This window comes from Sapajus apella, unplaced genomic scaffold, assembly GCF_009761245.1.
Source record: "Sapajus apella isolate SASKATOON/1434 unplaced genomic scaffold, GSC_monkey_1.0 scaffold6, whole genome shotgun sequence".
Classification (NCBI taxonomy): Eukaryota; Metazoa; Chordata; class Mammalia; order Primates; family Cebidae; genus Sapajus; species Sapajus apella.
In genome coordinates this window covers 31759018-31779358 of record NW_022436946.1, presented here as the reverse complement: position 1 = coordinate 31779358, position 20341 = coordinate 31759018, and the positions used below count along the sequence as shown (strand labels likewise).

The 20341-nt window shown below is 37.8% G+C and overlaps 1 protein-coding gene across 1 annotated transcript in view; it reads left to right on the top strand.

The window, feature by feature from the left end:
* Positions 1-20341, top strand: part of SLC35F1 (solute carrier family 35 member F1) — a 415311-nt gene that overhangs the window by 232193 nt on the left and 162777 nt on the right. The window contains exon 2 of the mRNA XM_032274949.1: positions 9142-9317. Coding sequence (XP_032130840.1) covers positions 9142-9317 — 176 coding nt within the window. The remainder of the gene's footprint in view (positions 1-9141; positions 9318-20341) is intronic.

The following is a 20341-nucleotide window of genomic DNA, read 5'->3' as shown; positions in this document are numbered from 1 at the left end:
AACTTTGCAAAGAAATAGTATTGTGGATTTAAAAATAATTTCTGCACAAAAGCTGAGAGTCAAAGATATTACCAAAATGTATTGTAAGTGAATAACACAAAAAAAGTCAATTGAAACTTCTCTTATTTTTAATATGACCCTTCTTCGTCAGTCACATTACAAAGTAGAACAAATAAAACCAAATCATTTGTAACAAAAGTATTAACTAAAATTTGTAATTGTCAGCAAGACAATTTAAAATATGGATTTACTTCCATTTTCATTAAAGATTGGCTTTGTTCTAAGTGTACAGTGTACCTTAAGATACTGCCTGACACAGTGTTAGCAAGCAATTAAAAAACTAAGCAACCATAACAAAGATAACTTCTGCAGTTTAGGGGTATGGGGAGGTTACGTTTAAAGTCATGCAACTCATTACTTTAAAAAAATTTCCATTAAATGTAATAATTGTTTAATTAGCCCCAACTTATTAAAAAGTAAAATTCTTTTACTATTGGGAAAACCCTTTTTCCTGTCATGGTAAAGATGGCTGTAATATACAGGAAAAACAGGAAAGCCACAGGTTAAAACACATTTTTCTGTTGACAAATAATGTTGAAAGACACATAGAAAGACTTGCTGAAGATTTGAAGAAGCAAGTAGTAGAATACTGATGCTTTGCCCTATTGGGATGAAAGTACAGTTGCATCCAGCATGACTTCCTCAGACAGGGCTGTATTATGGAGCTAATGGAGTGAGTGGAGATGCCTCATTTGCAGAAAGAGATATCTGGTTCTTCAATCTTGCCTCTTACTGAAACTTTTTTTTTTAACCATAATAAAAGCAGGATTTGCTTCTAACCAATGGAACGAGCAGACAAATGTGAGGACACTGTGGCTAGTGCTTACTTCATGTAAGCAAAAAAAGATCAAAGAATGATTTCTCCTGAATCAAAACTCTACCCTGCACTTTAAATTCCTCTGTGCTTACCTCTGTTTACCCATCTCTTCTATTATTATGATTTCTCACTGACCAGCCAAGTGATTCCATGTCAGCCTCTGCTTCTGAGACAGCAGGGCATTCCCTTTCCCGTGATGGCATGCCTGCTTTTCAAATTACATCTCTATCATTATTTAAAAAACAAAGACTCAAAACTATGTTCTCTAGGAAAATGTTTCAGACTGGCTTTGTCCACTTTTAAAAACTAAAATTATCCCAACTTCCAGCAGTTTCATATAAATTTATTTAACTACATGGGTATTTTTATATCTCTGTTTAGTTTATTTTTGTTTCATGCTCCCTCTAAGCTTCCTGGAGGCAGGGCCAAGCATTCCTTTCTCATAACCTGCATGCAGCAGGCCTTCGCAAATGCTACTGACTGATCTGTTTCTCTGTGGCTAATCCCATAACACACAGAGTGTGCACATAATAAATGAATAAACATTGCTGGTAACTCGACAACCAAAGAGTTTAATCAAATTCACAAAAGGAATAGATTTTAGGATCAAAGATACAAATTCCAAGAGTTGATGTGAACAGATCAGTATCTTTTAAAAGTAAGTCTGAATTGTGGAGTAGAAGAAAACATAAAGCTCATTATGTTAGCCTCAGTCTTCCAGAAGACAGATAGAGGCTTGTATGTTCTACTTTATTAAGGCGTACAATCACAGGGAGCAGAATTCAAGAAGGGAAGGAGGGAGACACAGCATAGGGATGCAGCGTGCACACTGAGAACCTTGTGAGTCAGGGCCATCTTCAGAGCCTGTATAAATGATTGCTTCACAATGCACTCTGTGTGGAGGAGAAAGAAGGAAGAATATGTCTGTCTGCTAGAGTTTCCTACTGGTCAGGTACAATAATACCTCTGCATGTTCCAGTTGCTCATGAGTGGGGACCAAACAAGTTCCTGCAGGATCTGGTCCTCTGTAGCAACTGAGAATCCCCAGGGAAGAAGGCATGGGATGCACAGCCTTGGCATCGGACACAGGGCCCCTGGGTTGTGCCCCCATAATGTTGGTTGCAATCTGTGCACAACTGGTCATGGCAGCAACCACTGGAGCTGGAGTAAGTGGCCAGAGACCCTGGAGACAGGTGAGATCTAAAGGATGAATATGGAAGAGAGCGTAAGAAGTATCATACAACATGTGTCAATCTTTATATCCTTATTTTACATGAAGAAGCCCAAACCCAGAGTGAGAGATATGCACAATCATGGAGCTTAATTAGTGAAACTCCTGGAGCCAGAGGCTTCCAGCTCCCTATTTGGTGCCTTTTCAGTTTTCCGTGTTACTTCTGTAGACATAAAACGTATAGCATCCATGAGCATCTGTGACTACTCCTCTCACACCAGAGTAAAATCCTCCTACATCTAGTACCTCAATAACCCAGCAAAAGAAACGTTATGTTTAAAGCACTTCCTTGTGTCTTACTTGGCTTCTCATACCTAATCAGAAAACAAACTAGATACCATGAAGCCAAAGAACAGATTCAAGTCCATGAATACAGGATGTGAGGCAAAGAAGCCCCAATTAATGATAAACCTCCGGAGGTATATATTTTCTTCTTGCCTAATAATCTGCTTACATAGAAGTCTAATTAATGCTTGAATGTGATTTAAAAAAATCCTTTAGCAAAGAGCTTATAGAAGTCAATGGCCTAACTTCTGCAAACAAGAATCTTGTCAAAGAACATGGTAGAACATACTTCTCCCTCATTCAAGGGGTATTGATTTTAGCCCAGGCAGTATACTTAAGTGTTCATTATGTATGCATGTTTGAATTCATATGCTGACTCAGATCTGACATGATTTGCCTGAGAATAGTTATCAGAATGAAGATGTTGCCACAGAAAGGTTGATGTGCTATAATTCAAGATGATAACATAATTGTTTCACTTTCGTGGCAGAGAATTACAAAGCAATATGATTATGTAACACTATGTTGAAATTCTTCATACCTTGTAAAAGAATGTATTCTTATAACAAAGAGAAGAAAACAAGATTCAGTTTATGCTTTATTTTAAATCTTATTATTTTGAATATCTAATTTGGAACACAAGTTGACTCTCAAAATTCTAAAGTCTGTTTCTTTAACAGAACAGAGTGCTGGTGGTAATGGTTATGTCAGTCTTTATGAATACAAGCTCTATTATAACAGGTATTCAGCTCCCAGCAGCACTATTTTTCTTGAGACTCATGCATATTTCATTGTCTAGTCATTCTGAGTTTAAAGTGGATAGGATGTCCTTTTAAATGCATAAACAAAGAAGATGAAAATATGTATCATAGTCTCCTCTCCATTTCTGCCACTAAAATTATAAGAACTATGTATCTTATGTTAGAATGCATCTGGTGTGTTATTCCATATACTACACGAATAACCTACAGCTCGCTGTGCAAAATTCCAACCAGCACCATATTTAGCATCATTTTTGCAAGATAGCACCTTACCAGGCTTGCTCTGAAATGCACCAGAAAATAGCTTATTAATCTCAGTGTCTAACTGGCAGATGGAATACCGTAAAAAACAACATCATTTTGTCTTTCAGAGCTAGTAGTTTTTCAAGGTAAAATAAGTAGCCATCTTTCAAATCTTCCAAGACTTTGCCATTTTCATTTACGTATACTTGTTTACTCATAAATTTGTTCACTCTTTCATCCTGTGTTTATTGAGCGTCTGTTCCTTTCTGTCCAGTAGTCCTCAAGATACCAGGAACATAGTAAAGAATAAAATACATTCCCTTCACAGGAGCTCATGAGCTACACAATATGGTGAGTGCAAATAGTGATAGGAAAGTGCAGATGAGGACACTTTCCTCACCTTTGGGACCAGGGAGTGGCTAAACAGAAGGTCTCTGAAGACATTGTCATAAGGCCATGAGGAGTTAGGTGAAAGGACCACAAATCTACCTTAGCAGTTACCTAAGGAGAAAATATTTAGAAGGTATAGGGCATCAGTAAACGAACTAAAGAGATCCTAAGGCAGAGAGGGCAGGGAAAACATTTTTGTACAACCCATTGCCAAAGGGATTTGTCCCGTGCTAATAGAGGACAAAAGAGAATTTGATCAGAGCAAGATGGCAGGGGGCATAGTTAGCAGAGTGTCAACATTTAGGCATTTAGGTTTATTTCTATTTTTATTTACTTATTTATTTGGTTTCAGTGACTCTAGGAACTAGCTCAGATGTGCAGGCTGCAATAGCTACAATATCTAGCTCCCTGCAGTAGGAAAAAGACTCATAAACTAATGTGATAAAAGGTTCCTTCCATTCCTTCCTGTTTTACATGTCATGCTCATTAGCATGACCAATAAAACCATAATTTATATTCTCCATCAAATCACATCAGCAGGAGCTGAATGACATGGCCACTGATTAAAAGCAGAAATTGAATACGGCAGACTTGATGTTTTGTTTGACTGAAGAAACAAGAATAGACTTGTACTGACCTCTTGTTGAAAGGAACACATTACAGATATCTTGATGGAAGAGTTTTCATCAGGGGGCCAGTTTTTGTCTTTACCTTCTCTAGAATATTTCTGGAAACCAACCACTTAGGTTTCTAGCTATAAGTTCTTGCACTCTATGAGGGCACAGAGTATATTTTTGCCACCATAATAGTAGTATAGCATAGTAATTTAAAAGTTGAGATTTGGAACCACATAACCTAGTTTTCATCCAAACTCTTTCTCTTGTGAGCTCTGTGATCTTGGGCTGCTTGTTTAACTTCTCTAAGCATCAGTTAACTTATCTATAAAATGGAACAATAATAATAGCTGCCTTGTAAGGTTATGAGGATTAACTAAGATAGTATGTGTAAGTCTAAGCCCATGGTTTGGCACATAGTAAGCACTTATTAAATATGAATTATTATTGTTGATTTAACTTGAGCAACTCCATTTTGTACTAAGTTATTTGAGGATCTAACTCCCAAATCTTGGTTTAGTAGCTCCCTAGTGACAAGGACTATGTTCTGTTCATCTTTATATATATATAGTGTGTGGCATATAGAATGTTGCTTTATACTATATTGGCACATATACATAAGAAAGACTAAATTATATTCTCTTATATAAGTAATCTGTCATATATTTGTGGTGTGATTTTGTTCAGGAAAAGCATAGGATATTGCCAAGGTTTTGAACACTATAGTTGTAATTTATAGAGATGCAGGAATCCATGTCATAGCAATAGTTTTCACCCGTCTTATCCCAAAGAGATGTACTGTATACACAGCATTCTCCAAAAGACATACTTAGCATCAAGAACAACACTCATACATTTATTGTAACGCTATCCATATTTCTTCCATTTAGGAATGTAAGTTATTATGCAAATAAGAATGACCCAATGATAAGTTAAATTAATATTTAAATCATTTTAAACATTATTATTTCAACCGTCATTGGTATTGTGTTACATGGTGACTATATCAAATTCTTTCAATGAATGTTTTGAATTCTTCAAAATTCTGCAAAGCCAACACCTTTATTTTCTCACCATTTCCTTTTCACTTAGTCACCACTAGCTATCGCCTCCATGAAACTCTCTGCTCTCTTGGTTTTCATGACACCAGTATTGCTCTGTTACTCTCCAATCAACCAAAACTCTTAAAAGATGGCAGTGACTACAAATCATGTCTTGTCAGTCTTCATTCTCTCTACCTTCTAAGCAACATTCAGTATTACAACTATTCAACCCATGGATGTCTCTTTTCTCTTAGTTTCCTTAACACCAAAAACTCTTTTGCTCTTCCTCCTAGCCTTCTAATCACTTCCAACTCCAGTGATGTGCTGCTTCTCCTTCACCTACCTCCACCCTTGGGATTCTCCAGAGATTTTTCCCAAGGTTCTCTTACGTTCTCTCCTACTCTCCCTTTCTTGGGAATATTATCCATTTCCAGTATTTCTGCCGTTACTTTTATCACTATAACCTCTGCATATTTATCTCCTGGTTGCCCTCTCTTTCCCTCTCTGATCCTATGCTACTAATGCTGCTGGATCATTTGAAAGTGCATCTGGCATCACAAGTTCAATATGCCTAAAATATGTATTGTTTCTCCACTAAAACCAGCTCCTTATCATTATTTTTGTCCGTAGATATCATACTTATCTTAAGCAGTCTTAAAAACCTTTAATTTTTTATAAGAGGTGGGGTCTTGCTCTGTAGCCCAGGCTTGAGTGCAGTGGTGTGATCACGGCTCAAATGCAGCCTTGACCTCTGAGGCCCAAGCAGTCCTACTACCTCAGCCACCCAAGGAGGTAGAACTACAGGCATGTGCCATCACACCTGGATAATTTTGTTAATTTTTTGTAGAGACAAAGACTCACTATGTTGTCCAGGCTGGTCTTGAACTCCTAGATTCAAGTGATCCTCCTGCCTTAGCCTCCCAGAATGTTGGGATTACAGGTGTGAGCCATTGTGCCTGGCCCTTAAAATCGTTTGAGTTAATTCTGGTTCTTCTTTTTTACCTCTAGCTTTCTTTCTTTTATTAATTACCCTTTTATTTCATTAAACTGTGTAGTGTTGCCTAGGCCTCCTCTGCATTGTCTTTGAATCCCCCTATTTTCTACTTCCTCTGAATGGTTTTGCCCAGCTGTAGACACAGGGAAGAACATTGTACAAGCATCACAGTCCAGCTGAGGCAAGAGGTTTAAAGCCATTAGTTTCAATACAATGAAATAGAAGTAACAAAGAGGTACATCCCAGGGAAGAGAAGACAGGAAACACTTCTCAAAGGGAGTGACATAGAAGCCAAATCTTGAAACATGCATAAGAGTCAGACTGGCAAAGGCACAATGAACATTTTGGAAATAATAACATACAAGAGAACGCAGGCAAAGACCGTGACTCACTGCTGAAATGCAAGCAGCTCTGTAAGGCTGAAACTGCTTCATGGAGGAGTGATACAGGGAAACAGAGGGCCATGCTCTGGATGTAGTAGGAATGGAGGGAGAGCATTTAGGACATGATTTCAGTTATTTGTTGGCCATGTAACAAACCATTGTACATCTGCATGCCCTAAAACAGCCTTATATATTATTTTTCACAGTTCTTCAATTAGGAAGCAATCTTCAGGGATGATGAATCTCTGCTCTATGGTGGCATAAGTTGGCATGGTTTAACAGGGGCAGGAGAATCCAGAAGCCTCATTCACATGTCAGGACAGTGAAGGCCGGCTGGATTTCTCTTTTTTTCACGTGGTCTCTTAAACCAGAAGTACATGGAAGCCGTATTTTATTAGGGCAAAAAATGGAAACTGCAGAGCTTTGTAAGGCTTGGGCCCAGAAGTCAGATGGCATCCCTTCCCCACATTCTATTGGTCAGAGCAAGTCACAAGACCAGCTCAGCTTCCAGAAAAGGAGGAAGACACCCCTGCCTCCCTTTGGGCAGAGCACCAGGAATGTTATGGTAAGAGTAAAGGTAATGTCAGCAGACATCTTTGCAGATGTTCTACCACAGAACTTATAGATCTCTGCATTCCGTAGGGAACTGTTGTAAGATTTTAAGCAGCATACTGATATTTTAAACATGGATGTTTATAAGTATGTCTTTGGCTTCTTTATAGAGATTGAATTCAGAGGTCAGGAGCCAGTACCTGGAAATAGGTTAACCTCAGAAAAATCTCTGCATGCCCACGTGCCTTGCCACAATTTTTCCTCCTCATGGAAGCAGATGGAATGAACAAAATATAACTGATGCTTTTCTTTTTTAAAGCGAAATGCCACCAAAGTACTGCCCAGGACTCTGTGCTCATTCCAGAAAAGTGGACTCACATCTGTTATGGGGGGAGGAAATATGTAACACCACAAATCCTTTGCTTAAAGCTTTTTGTTTAGAAATAATACTGCATTGCAAAGTGGAGTGATATGGTTAACGGTAATATATTGTATATTCCAAAATAGCTAGAAGAAAAGATTTTGAATGTGCTCACCACAAAGAAATGATAAATATTTGATCTGACCATTATTCTGATTTATTATACAATGTAAACATGTATTGGAACATCAGACTGTATTGCATAAATATGTACCACTATTGTCAATTAAAAATAAAATAAAGCTTTTAATAAAAGAAATACTACTGCTTGCTTCTATTATATTACTGTTTCTATAAGTAAACCAGACAAGTCAGATGAGACTTCAGGGAGGGCAGAAACCTGCTTTGTATTTCCAAGGCTTGTTTCTGTGTAAAAGCATGTAGGTGTATGTGACCGTTAAGCTTGTGAGGCATTTTATTTGTGTGCAAAATAAACACCTTGACCCTTGCATGTAGTCCCCACTACAGAGGTCTGCAGGGGCACTGCCTATGAAAAAGCTACACACAAAAAAAATTGACATATAACATTAGGAGAAATACCTAATGTAGGTGATGGGGGGCTGGATGCAGCAAACCACCATGGTGTGTGTATACCTATGTGACAATCCTGCCGAACTGCACATGTACCCTAGAAGTTAAAGTATAATACAAAAAATTGGCATCATTTGAAAGGTTGTATTGCACCACCACGGTACTGAATCTCCTTCATGAATAGCAGTTTTAATGTGTACGCAATTGTATGCTCATCGAAGCTGCCTAGAGCAAACTGAGTTCTAAAGTTTGGGAATGGACAGCAGACGGTCCTTCTGGTTTTCAGGGGTTTGTATAACCCCTTCACCTAGGGGTTTCTGGATCTGGGATTTCAATCTATAAAGAAATGAGTCTCCCTTTATTGGTACAAGAACCTGAGAATGAGGCAGGAATATAGTCCCTCCTAGTCAGTGTTCAGGTACTCTGTCACCATCACTAAATATTTCATTAATACTATGGTGAGCATCAACATGATGTTCTTCCCCACCCCCTTCCCACTCCCATTGGCACCCAGAGATCAGTAGCTAGAAGCTAGGCTCTTTTGGAGAGATTTGGTCTCAAATCCCAGTTTTGCCACTTCCTAGTTACATGACTGCGAACAAACTCCTTATCCACTCTAAGCTTTGGTTTTTTCGTCTGTCAAATCTCAGTAATCATTGCACCTTCCTTGAGGGATTTCTGTAAAGGACTAAAGGGAATAATATTTATTTGCACTTAACCCAGTGCATGCTACCAGTGTAAAAAAAAATTTTAGCTGCTGTTTTAATTGGCTTCCTGCTGATCTTTGCTGTTTTTTTTTTTTTCCTTATTTCTCAGGGAGATGTTAATCTCTGTGGCCCTGGGCCAGGTGTTATCCCTCCTTATTTGTGGAATTGGGTTGACTAGCAAGTATCTGTCAGAAGATTTCCACGCCAACACACCAGTCTTCCAGAGTTTCCTCAATTACATTCTTCTCTTCTTGGTCTATACAACCACACTAGCCGTCAGACAAGGTAAGCTCACAAAAACACCAGGAATACGGCGTTTAGAAACACCTAAAAAAATGATGAGCCATGACCAGATAACATTTTGTCGCTTACAACATCAGTTAAGATCATTAAAAACCCCAGATCTTACTCTTCTATTTTGCAGTAATACAGTAAACAAAATGAATGAATAAATCACACAGAAAATTAATCATATGAATTCAGCAAGAAGTGGGAACTGCATGTATAGGCAAAAATGTACAATTGCTCGCTATTTGAATCCCTGTTAACATTACTTGTACCTGCTCAGTGGAATTAAATAAGTTTTTCCCTGGAACTTGGAACAGGCCTGATGCAGATATTCTAAATAATGCTTGCCATGAGAAATAATGCTTTCCCTGAGAAATCCAAAGGAATTGCAGACAAATATATATTCTGTGGGAAAATGACACAAGAAAGATACAAATTGTAAACACAGACAACTCTATTAATAACAACACAGAAGAAGAAAAAAAGAAAACTACCACAAATGTTCAGATGAGATGTGAAATTATTTTAAACTTGAAATAATTCAAACAATACAAAAAGTCCTCCAAAAGTCAGTGCAAGAAAGCCAATTTTTTTTTTTTTTTTTTTTTTTTTTGAGACGGAGTTTCGCTCTTGTTACCCAGGCTGGAGTGCAATGGCGCGATCTCGGCTCACCGCAACCTCCACCTCCTGGGTTCAGGCAATTCTCCTGCCTCAGCCTCCTGAGCAGCTGGGATTACAGGCACGTGCCACCATGCCCAGCTAATTTTTTGTATTTTTTTTAGTAGAGATGGGGTTTCATCATGTTGACCAGAATGGTCTCGATCTCTTGACCTCATGATCCACCCGCCTCAGCCTCCCAAAGTGCTGGGATTACAGGCGTGAGCCACCGCGTCCAGCCGAAAACCAATTTTTAAGAGGAAATGGTAGTTGAAAAATCTCAGGGTACATCCCTGGAGGGATTGCTTCAGATTCACATGATGATGCCACTGAATCTGGTGTCTTGTGGCTTGAATGTCCCCTCCAAAACTCATGTTGAAATGAAATTGCCACTGTGACAGTAGAAACATGTGGAACTATTAAGAAAGAGGTTACTAAGCTATGAGGGCTTCACCCTCATGAAAGGATTAATGCCATTATCATGGAAGTGGGTTCCAGCTAAATGTGGGTTTGGCCCCCTCTTACCCTCTCTTGATCTCTCCTGTGTGCTCTCGTGCCTGTCTGCCATGTGTGGATGCCACAAAAAGGCCTTACCAGATGTGAGCCCTTTGGCCTTGGACTTTCCAGCCTCCAGAACCATAAGAAATAAATCTCTGTTCTTTAAAATTAGGCAGTCTCAGGTATTATGGAATATGTTATTCATTATAGCAGCACAAAATGGTCTATGACAAGGTGTAAACACTTTTTTCTGTGGCTCAGAAATAGCCATCAATTTTCCCCAAAATAGTAGCTCTCAACTGTAAAATATGCATTGAAAAAAAATCATTAATACATTTGGAGATAATTATATACATTAATAATAGATAAGGATACATGTATAGCTGTGTACACCAATTTTAATGTCACACTTTTTTGAAATATGTATGAGAACCATTTATCAGTATTTAATTTTTATATTTCTTTATTTGGATTACTGTCCAGAATAATAATGCTTAATTATAGTGATTTGACCAATATTGGATTTTATCTCATAAGAGGAATAAAAATGAACAAGTTGATACTGAATTCCAGTTTAGTTTTAGATTTGTTTAAAGTATTGTAGAAACCAATTTTACTTAATCTCAAAAATTGGTGCTGTGAGTGCTTGCTTTTTAAAGTTTAACATTAGTAGAAATCATTATTTTAACAATAAAATCTCAGGCCACCAAAGTTATTGATATTGAATCTTAGCTATATCTCATGAGTATAATTTGGAAGCTAATAATTTTGAATGAAGTAAATGTGTTATCTAAAGTGTCAACAGAAAGAGTCAAACCCTGTAAAATATTTGAAGACATTTATTCTGAGCCAAGGTGACCATGGCCCCTGACACAGCCCTCAGGAGGACCTGAGAACATGTGCCCAAGGTGGTCAGGGTGCAGCTTGGTTTTACATTTAATACATTTTAGGGGGACATGAGACTTCAATCAAATACATTTAAGAAATACATTGGTTTGGTCCAGAAAGACAGCAAAACTCAAAGCTGGGGGGCTTCTAGCTTATAGGTAGATTTAAAAATTTTCCTATCGACAATTGGTTGAGTTTCTCTAAAGACCTGGGATTAATAGAAAGGAGCCTGAATTAGGATAAAGGATTGTGGAGACCAAAGTTCTTATTTGCAGAGGAAGCCTACAGATAGTAGGCTTCAGAGAGAATAGGTTGTAAAGTGTTTCTTATCAGACTTAAAGTCTGTGTTGATATTAATGCTGGAGAGGTTATAATGAGGCATGTCCAACCGCCACTTCCCATCATGGCCTGAACCAGTCTTTCAGGTTAAATTGTAAGAGCGCCCTGGCTGAGGAGGGAGTCCATTCGGATGGTTGCAGGGGCTTCGAATTTTATTTTTGGTTTATGAAAGCTATCTCCATCATTTTACCATTGGTGCCTCAGTCCAGGAACAGACTCTAGGAAGTAAAGAAATGGGGAAGAAATTTAATTAGAAATTCACTATGAGAGACTAGAAATGTGTAGCTTGGCAATATTGAGAAGAGACAACTAAGCAGTTGGACTTAAAAATCACTTGATGGAAGCTTGAATTAATATTCAAAGAATATAATTATTTAGCCCAGTATAAAGAATATAATTAAGATTAAATTAAGAACAATTTTTGCAATGCTAGAATATTACCCCCCAAAAATCCCATGTAAGTGATTAATTTCTCTTCCCTAGTGATTTTTAGAACCAAACAAACTACACTGCAAGGTGGTGCATTGTATTTAGTCTTTGAGTTTTTGTACATCTCACTTTTCAGGAATCCAGGGATACAACAAAAACTTGAATCAGGAAAAAAAAGTTAAGCCATTCTAAAGGGCAGGGAGAATTATTTCAACTAAACCAATAATTTATAGGTAGAGGCTAGAAAAGCTTAGAAGATGAAATGTAACAAAATGCCTAGAGTTAATAATTATAATACCATCTACTGAGCTTTTATAACACACCAGCCACTGTGGATATAAATTATCCTTTTTATTCCATCAATCCAAGGAAATAGGTATGATTATCCAAATTTTTATAAATGAGAAAACCAAGGCTCTGACAGCCTGGAAACTGCTTGAGGATATAGGAGACCAAGTAGTAGAAAGCTCATCGACAATGTGGCTTTAGGACCCACCCTACCTCTCCTTGTGAGGTGCAGGGAAGGCAGGAGGAGGGACAGGAGACCATTTTGAACAAAATGGTTTTTTTTTTCTTTGAATTTCAAAACTCTAAATGGGAAACCAGCCCTGGGTGTAATATGTAGTGAAATACCACAGTGCAATCAGGAGAATGTATTAACCAGGGTTCTCTAGAGCCACAGGACTAATAGGATAGATGTATATATGAAAGGGAGTTGATTAAGGAGTACTGACTCACAGGATCACAGAGTGCAGTCCCACAATAGGCAGTCTGCAAGCTGAGGAGCAAGGAAGCCAGTCCAAGTCCCAAAACCTCAAAAGTAGGAAAGCTGAGAGTACAGTCTTCAGTGTGTGGCCAAAGTCCCCAAAGCCCCTGGGAAATCACTGGTGTAAGTCCAAGAATCAAAAAGGGGAAGAATTTGAGGTCTGATGTTTAAGGTAAGGAAGCATCCAGCATGGGAGAAAGATGGAGGCCAGAAGACTCAGCCAGTCCAGTCCTTCCACCTTCCTCTGCCTACTTTTATCCCAGCCATGCTGGCAGCTGATGAAATGGTACCCACCCAGACTGAGGGTGAGTCTGAGTCTTCCAGGTTACTGACTCAAATGTTAATCTCCTTTGGCAACACCCTCACAGACACACCCAGGAACACTGCTTTTCATCCTTCAATCCAATCAGGTTGACACTCAATATTAACCATCACAAGGATGTCATAGACGACTTAGGGGGTGGAGTGGAGGTGGACAGGCAAGAAAGACCAATGGAAAGAGTTTAAGGACTAGGGGCAGCAAGGAATTTGGAGGCTCTTTGGAAAGAAAGGCTGAAGAGGGCTAAGGAAATTTTGACTGCTGTTACCAGCCTGTGACGGAGGGAATCAATTTCTAAAATACCCTCTCTGGAGATTTTTACCATTTACACCGATTATCACTAAGTTTGCTGGTGTGTCTTCATTTGGGTGCTTCCTCAGAATGTTTATTTGTTTTGAGCTTCATCTTTAGAAGTTTTAATAGGCAGGCATTAAGTTAACATCTGGAAATAAACATAGTAATTACATTAGTTTTCTATAGGCTGATTCAGTACTATGTTCTGGAGAGATCATAATGTTTCTGCTCAGGCATCTGATAATTGGGAAAGAATGAACAACAAAGAGGAAAGGATGGAAAGTCTGGTGTGTGCAAGGGTGAGTCGTAGTCACAAGTTCTCCTTTCTCACTGCTCCCTGAGAGAGGCAGGTTAGGTCTGAGCCATGTTTTGCCTTCCCGGGCCACTTAACAGCATGAAGTTAGTTATAATCTTAATCACATATCTTCTAAAATTTAATGATTGTCACATTTAAAACAATGTGTTAAATGCAAGAAGCCTTTCAAGAGCATCAAGGGTGACGTTACTATGAAAGCCTTGCTGAAATTTGACTTCAAAGTTAAACTGAATTCTCCCTATCAAAATCTCATTGGACCCATGATCAAAGACTCTGAAGCAGCAGTCTCCAATATAAGTTTCAAAATGAATTCGAGTTGAGTTTGCCCTTGATTATTAATTGATTCCTACAAAAAATTCCTACAAAAAAAACGATATTTTTTATCTTCCTATAAAATATCGTATCCCGTTGAGCAAATTTTATGTCTAGCCCTCTTTATAGTTGGAGCTTGGTGTTCTTCCAGTTGGTTCAAAAAATTTTTTTAAATGCTTACTGTTCATAACAAAGACCTTCATAAGTACAACTTTGTAGAAAGAAATGTCTACAAAAGTAGTTTTGTTGACATTGTATCAAGTTTGAGATTTTAGGTAAAATAGAGATAACTATTACATCAATAGCTTAATTGTAACCACTTTGAGAAGTTAGTTAGGAAATTAAAATGTACTCATTGAAGTAAAGCCTGAAATCCAAATAACTCATACAAAGTGGGGCTTCAGGAATATGACTAAGAAAGCATAGTGAAGCTTCCAAAAACATTTGTATTTGCCTAGGAAACTCAAAATACTCCTTATATCCACTCTTTTCCTAAAATTCCATGTAATTCCGGCTGAAATCAGGCAGCAGAGAAATAAAATGCTGAGACTATGAATCAGAAGCGAGAACAGACTGGGGTCCAATGAAGACCACCAGTTCTTGCTTTTGTGATATAAAAGCAAGAAATATGACAGGCTTTTAAAGACGAAGATGAAAATAGGATACAGTTCTATCAAGAAAACATGTATCGTCAAACTTTTTGCCCATAAGCTTCTCTAGTCTATGGTGACAAAAATCTTGCTGCTTCCCAGAGCCTACATTTAAGTTTTTAAATAATAGATACCTGTGATTTCTCTCTTGGGGTTTTTTAACTTCTGAGTATATATAAATCATAAAAATTCAATAAGTAATAATTTCCTCTTCTCTTTCTGCTAGCATTTTTCTACGTTCTTGTTTCTCTAATTCCTTTTTGTTTTCACACCAGCAGTTTACTCATTGCTGGGGGAGTAAAGGCAGGATGCTGAGAGTAAAAAGAAAACACTTTGAGCCTTTATTTTCCTCCTCAACTTATAGTGGTAGGGAGAAATGGGTATCAGTAATGAAAGCATGACTAGAATCATAAGTGTCTGCTTCTTTTTATATACAGATCTTGAAAAGAAAAGAAAATGTTGCCATCATTGAGTGTTATTAGAGTACTAACAACTTCAATACTCTTGGTGACTGGTTCTGCAAGTTTTGCTTTTTCATTGAAAAGTATTTTTGGGGGGTGGGGAGTTGGGGAGAGATAGCATGGGGAGAAATGCCAGATATAGGTGATGGGGAGGAAGGCAGCAAATCACACTGCCATGTGTGTACCTATGCAACAATCTTGCATATTCTTCACATGTACCCCAAAACCTAAAATGCAAAAAACAAACAAAAAAGTGTTTTTACAAGCTCTTCCAATTTTGATAAAAGACAAGCTTCCAGCTAAAGGCAATTTGATGAGTATGGCGTGTATTTTGCTTTTCAGTGAATTTTTGAAACATATACATTAAACTATTTATTGAATCATTTATCTGTTTGTGTAAGTGTAAAAATGAAACAAGTCTCTAATAGTGCTAATAGAACACTCATAAAAATATCACCATGTAGAATCCGTTTGATTTTTTTCAAAGAAAGAATACTGAAAAGTGAACTGCATGCTTTACTCTTCATGAGAAATACTCACTTTGAACGTTAAATTCTAGCAGATGGAAATCCTAGAGGTCTAGCTTCAAATGTTAATTCTAAGTGAGGAGGCTGAAGCAAGGAAGTTAGTTGGGTATTCAAACACCTGTGTTTTACTGGCCCCTTCTGCTTACTATCCTCCTTTGTCCACCCAAATATTCAAGTAGGGCAGAAGAGATAAGAGAAATATATAAATATGACAGCACTGCCTATGCAAAGAGCTGGACACAAGTCATGACCCAATGGTCCAGTTTCACAAACCTTGGCATTTTAAATAACTATTCATCTCAGAGTTTGTGCCAAGAAAGTATCCTGCTTGATTTATTTATTTATTTATTTTGAGGGGGTTGGGGTGGCAGCTGAGGAAGCATTAAGATGTAATTGTTGTTTCTTCCAACTCAAGAAAGGCTTCGTATTTGTTCTCTACAGAAATACTACATTTCTCACATATATTTATATAGGCTAAATTCTCAATGACCAATATCACATTTAAAATACTTAACGTAAATAGAAGACATAGAGAATTTCTTGCAAAATAAAATAGGCGTATCGGGTAGCCACAACAAAGTCTTGGAAACTTAGGTAGCCAGCATTTCCCTGTATGTCAGACTCTAGAGTCATCTAAAGATCTGACCTCCCCTGATCTGTGAATACACCTCTGCCTCTGTGAATCTGTGCCCCCTACTTTCATTGCAATTTTATTTAATGCTTCTCATAGGCACTCAAAAAAAAACAACGAAAGAATTAAACCAGGACCTAAGATTTTCTCAGAGCAAATGCCTGAATTCTGCTCATTCACAGCCCAGTTCCCAGTTCTCTGGGTAACATTGACTAAATCACTGAAAAGAAAGGATGGGCATGTGGGCATAATAAGAAAGCACTTGGCAAATGTAAATACTAAATTATAACTCCCTTGGAAGCCGTGGGAGACATATCTGTCACTTACCTAAGTCTGTATTAAATGGAGCCTCTTAAAAAGTCTCTCCTGTGGGAAATTACTTGGCAAATCTTCATTCCTATTTCTTGTCAGGTTGCATTTATTTTTACTTCTTAAGTATGATTGGAGAGTTTTAGCCCCCACAGTATAAAGATTGCACCTCAGGGATTTCTGAGATGAATCTTTGGTAGATGCTTCATGGGAATTATGCTTATGTTGTCTAGGAAAACAGAAGAACAGATTTGGGGCTGGGGTGTTATACAAATATCATGCTGAGAAATTGGTAGAGAAAGTTACACAAGAAAATTAGAATCCACGTCTAGCAAAACTTCCTGCCAGTATGTAGAGCGACTGGAACGCTCATATATTGCTTGTACATGGGAACGTACATTGTAATGCTGCTTTGGAAAATAGCTTGGCAGTATCTCCTAAAGCTAAATGTACACTTGCCATGTGACCCAACGATTGCATTTTTCCAAGAGATGAACCTTTATTCATAATTGCCAAAAACTACCAAAGTGCCTATCAGCTTATGAAAGGGTAACGTCCAATGCCCATCAGCTCCTGAAAGGATAAGCTTATGAAAGAATAAACAAATCGCAGTAAATTCAATGCAATGGACTGTCACTCACCAATAAAAAGAAATAAGCTACCGATACTTGTAACAATATGGATTAATCTCAAAAGCATTACGCTGAGTGCAAGAAGCCAGATGTGAAAGTATACATACTATATAATTACATCCTGCATAGTTATACAGTGTTCTGGAAAATGCAAAACTATAAGGACAGAGAATAGATCAGTGGTTTCCATAGCCTGGGGTAGTGGTGGGAGGAGACTGACTGCACAGGGGCACAAGCGAACTTTTGGGAAGATGGAAATGTTCCCTGTATCTTGGTTGTTGCAGAGGTCACATGACTATATAGATTTGTTAAACTCTTCAAACTATACACTTAAAAGGAGAGAATTTTATTGTATCTAAGTTATACTTCAATGCTGCTGACTGAAGGGGGGAAAAAAAGAAAGTTGACTATTATAACTTGGCAGTTACCATGATGGAATAATTTATCGTTGGATCTAGAGTGTGCAATATACAGCTATTCCCTCAGTGGCTTAGAGCTATTAGGACAAGCAGGTAAAACTTCCCAATTTTTTGTGACATCATTTTAGACTACAAGAATGAGTACTGTTTCAAAAAAAAAAAAACTATACCTGTATCAAGGAATATTCTAGTGTTACATGACTTATCAAGCTTAAAGTTCATCAAACAATGCAAAACACATGCATTCCATATATAAGCAGTGCTTACAGGATGAATCTGCAACAAATAGGGTCTCCCTCAGTCTTAATGAAACTTATAGTGTCCAATAGTGCATTTCCTGTTTGTGCTAATGTTTATGATTTTTTTTTTTTTTGAGACAGGGTCTCACTCTGTAACCCAGACTGGAATACAGTGGTGCTATCTTGGCTCACTGCAACCTACGCCTCCCAGGCTCAAGGAATTCTCCTACCTCAGCCTCCCAAGTACCCAGGATTACAGGCACATGCCACTATCACCCTGCTAATTTTTGTATTTTTTTAGTGGAGATGGGGTTTCACCATATTGGCTAGGCTGGTCCTGAACTCCTGACCTCAAATGATTTCACCTGCCTTGGCCTCCCAAAGTGCTGGGATTACAGGCGTGAGCCACCACAGCTGGCCAATGTGTATGAATCCTAAAGAGAGTGATACCTTACATAGAACTCATAGTATCACTTAGTACAATAAATGACTTTTAGATGGAAGGAAATTGACATGAATATGTAACACCATCTACTCCTCTTAATGAATCCTCACATAAATTTATACACAAATGCACACACACTCTCTTTATATTTCAGACATTGCTTCATTCCCCCATGCCAAATACTTTATTAATGAATGTCCTGATTCTTTTATTTTAAACAGCATATAAGTTTAAGGGGAGGGGTGGTCTGCCTGTTTTATCTGGAGTCCATGTTGACTATTAATTCTGGAAATCTTTAAGCATTCATCTATCCATGCTGAGAGCTGGCATAGAGCAATACTCATTCCTGGCACACAGCTCCAGCATTCATATGGGAGACTGAAGGTTGCTTACAAGATGATAACTGTGTTGCCTGAAGGAGATAAGTCCCCTTCTGCCAAAATAGTGCTTTGTATGTAATTAGTGTAAAAATTCAGAGGAATAGAGTTTATCTTTACAATCATCTTTCTCATTAAAATAGAATCATAATGGAAGAACAAAGCAGTCCTTGCAGTGAACTGAATTGCTTTCCCTAAGTTTTCATTAAATCAGAGACTCAGCAGTTAGCCATCTTGCAGACACTATTGCAGTATACTGCATGAGATTTGCAGGAAAGAAAAAATGAAGCAAATAATTGTTTTCTTTAAGACTTATAGAACTGCATAGTAATTATCTTTGGATCAGAATTCCCTGCCTATGCATTTTTTGACTGTCTAGTTTCATTGGTAGCCATTTGTAAAATTTTTGAGGACTAGAAGGCGGATCATCACGTAGCTCACCAAATATAAATGTGATACTTGCAGATGGACTGGGGCTTATTACAAGTTGAAGTGATTGGGCTCCTTCAATGGTCTGTATGAGGAAAAACATAAAAGAAATAACTCGAAATAAAAGAAAATATGATTAGAATTTATGTTTATGGCCATTTTTTGTTTTACTATTTAAAGCTTCTTTAAAAAATAGAGTGAATATCACTTTTTTTGTTTTTAACTGCCTAATTACTCATTTCTAAGACAATGTCTATCTTTAAGAATCGTATTTAGGAATGATTACTTAAGCCAACTAAATTAAAATATCATTTTAAACAATTAGGATCTGGACTTTTTTATTTCTCAATTCAGTCAAAATTCAAGAGTCACTGAGTCACCCTAATGAGTATCTATAACTTGTCCATGCTGTATCTTGTCATTTCATAAGTCAGAATAATAATAGTAACTTCTTCACAAGTTTCATATGGGTTAAGATGATGCATTAAAAACTTATAGGACAGTATCAGACATACAGAAAACAATAAACTAAATATAATACGCCATCATCAACATTAGATTTGCTTACTAAATATTGATTCTTCTCAGCAAGTTGGATTTTGTACATGTAACCTTTAATTTGAATAAATTCTACCATGAGGACTCTGAAATTCAGTGACCATATTCCAGCATGTGTGTCCTCCTTCACTTGTCCCTGGATGCCAGGTAGGCACAAGTGTAATTCATAGAAGGATCAAAACTAAAAGAGTTGTTTTAGATGTATTCTTACCATTACGGTGGCCATTGTGAGAGAACTCACTGATATTATACTAGCGCAAGACTAATTCCTAAATGCACAAGCTCAGAGGCTCCTCCCCCAGGGTATAGAGTCAAAGAATTTCTGCCTGAGAAAGCCAAGCCAAGAGAAACAATAGGAACCCCAAATCTTTGTTTAGAAGGAGCCAGAGCCACCCTTGGACTTTTAGGCATACCTGCATCCAAACGGTCCAAGTTATGAGAGATTAGGAAGGGTAAGGGAGGGTTGCCAAAGGAAGAAGTGGAGAAAACAATTTCCTAGACCAGTGCTGCTTCTAGAGCTTTCATC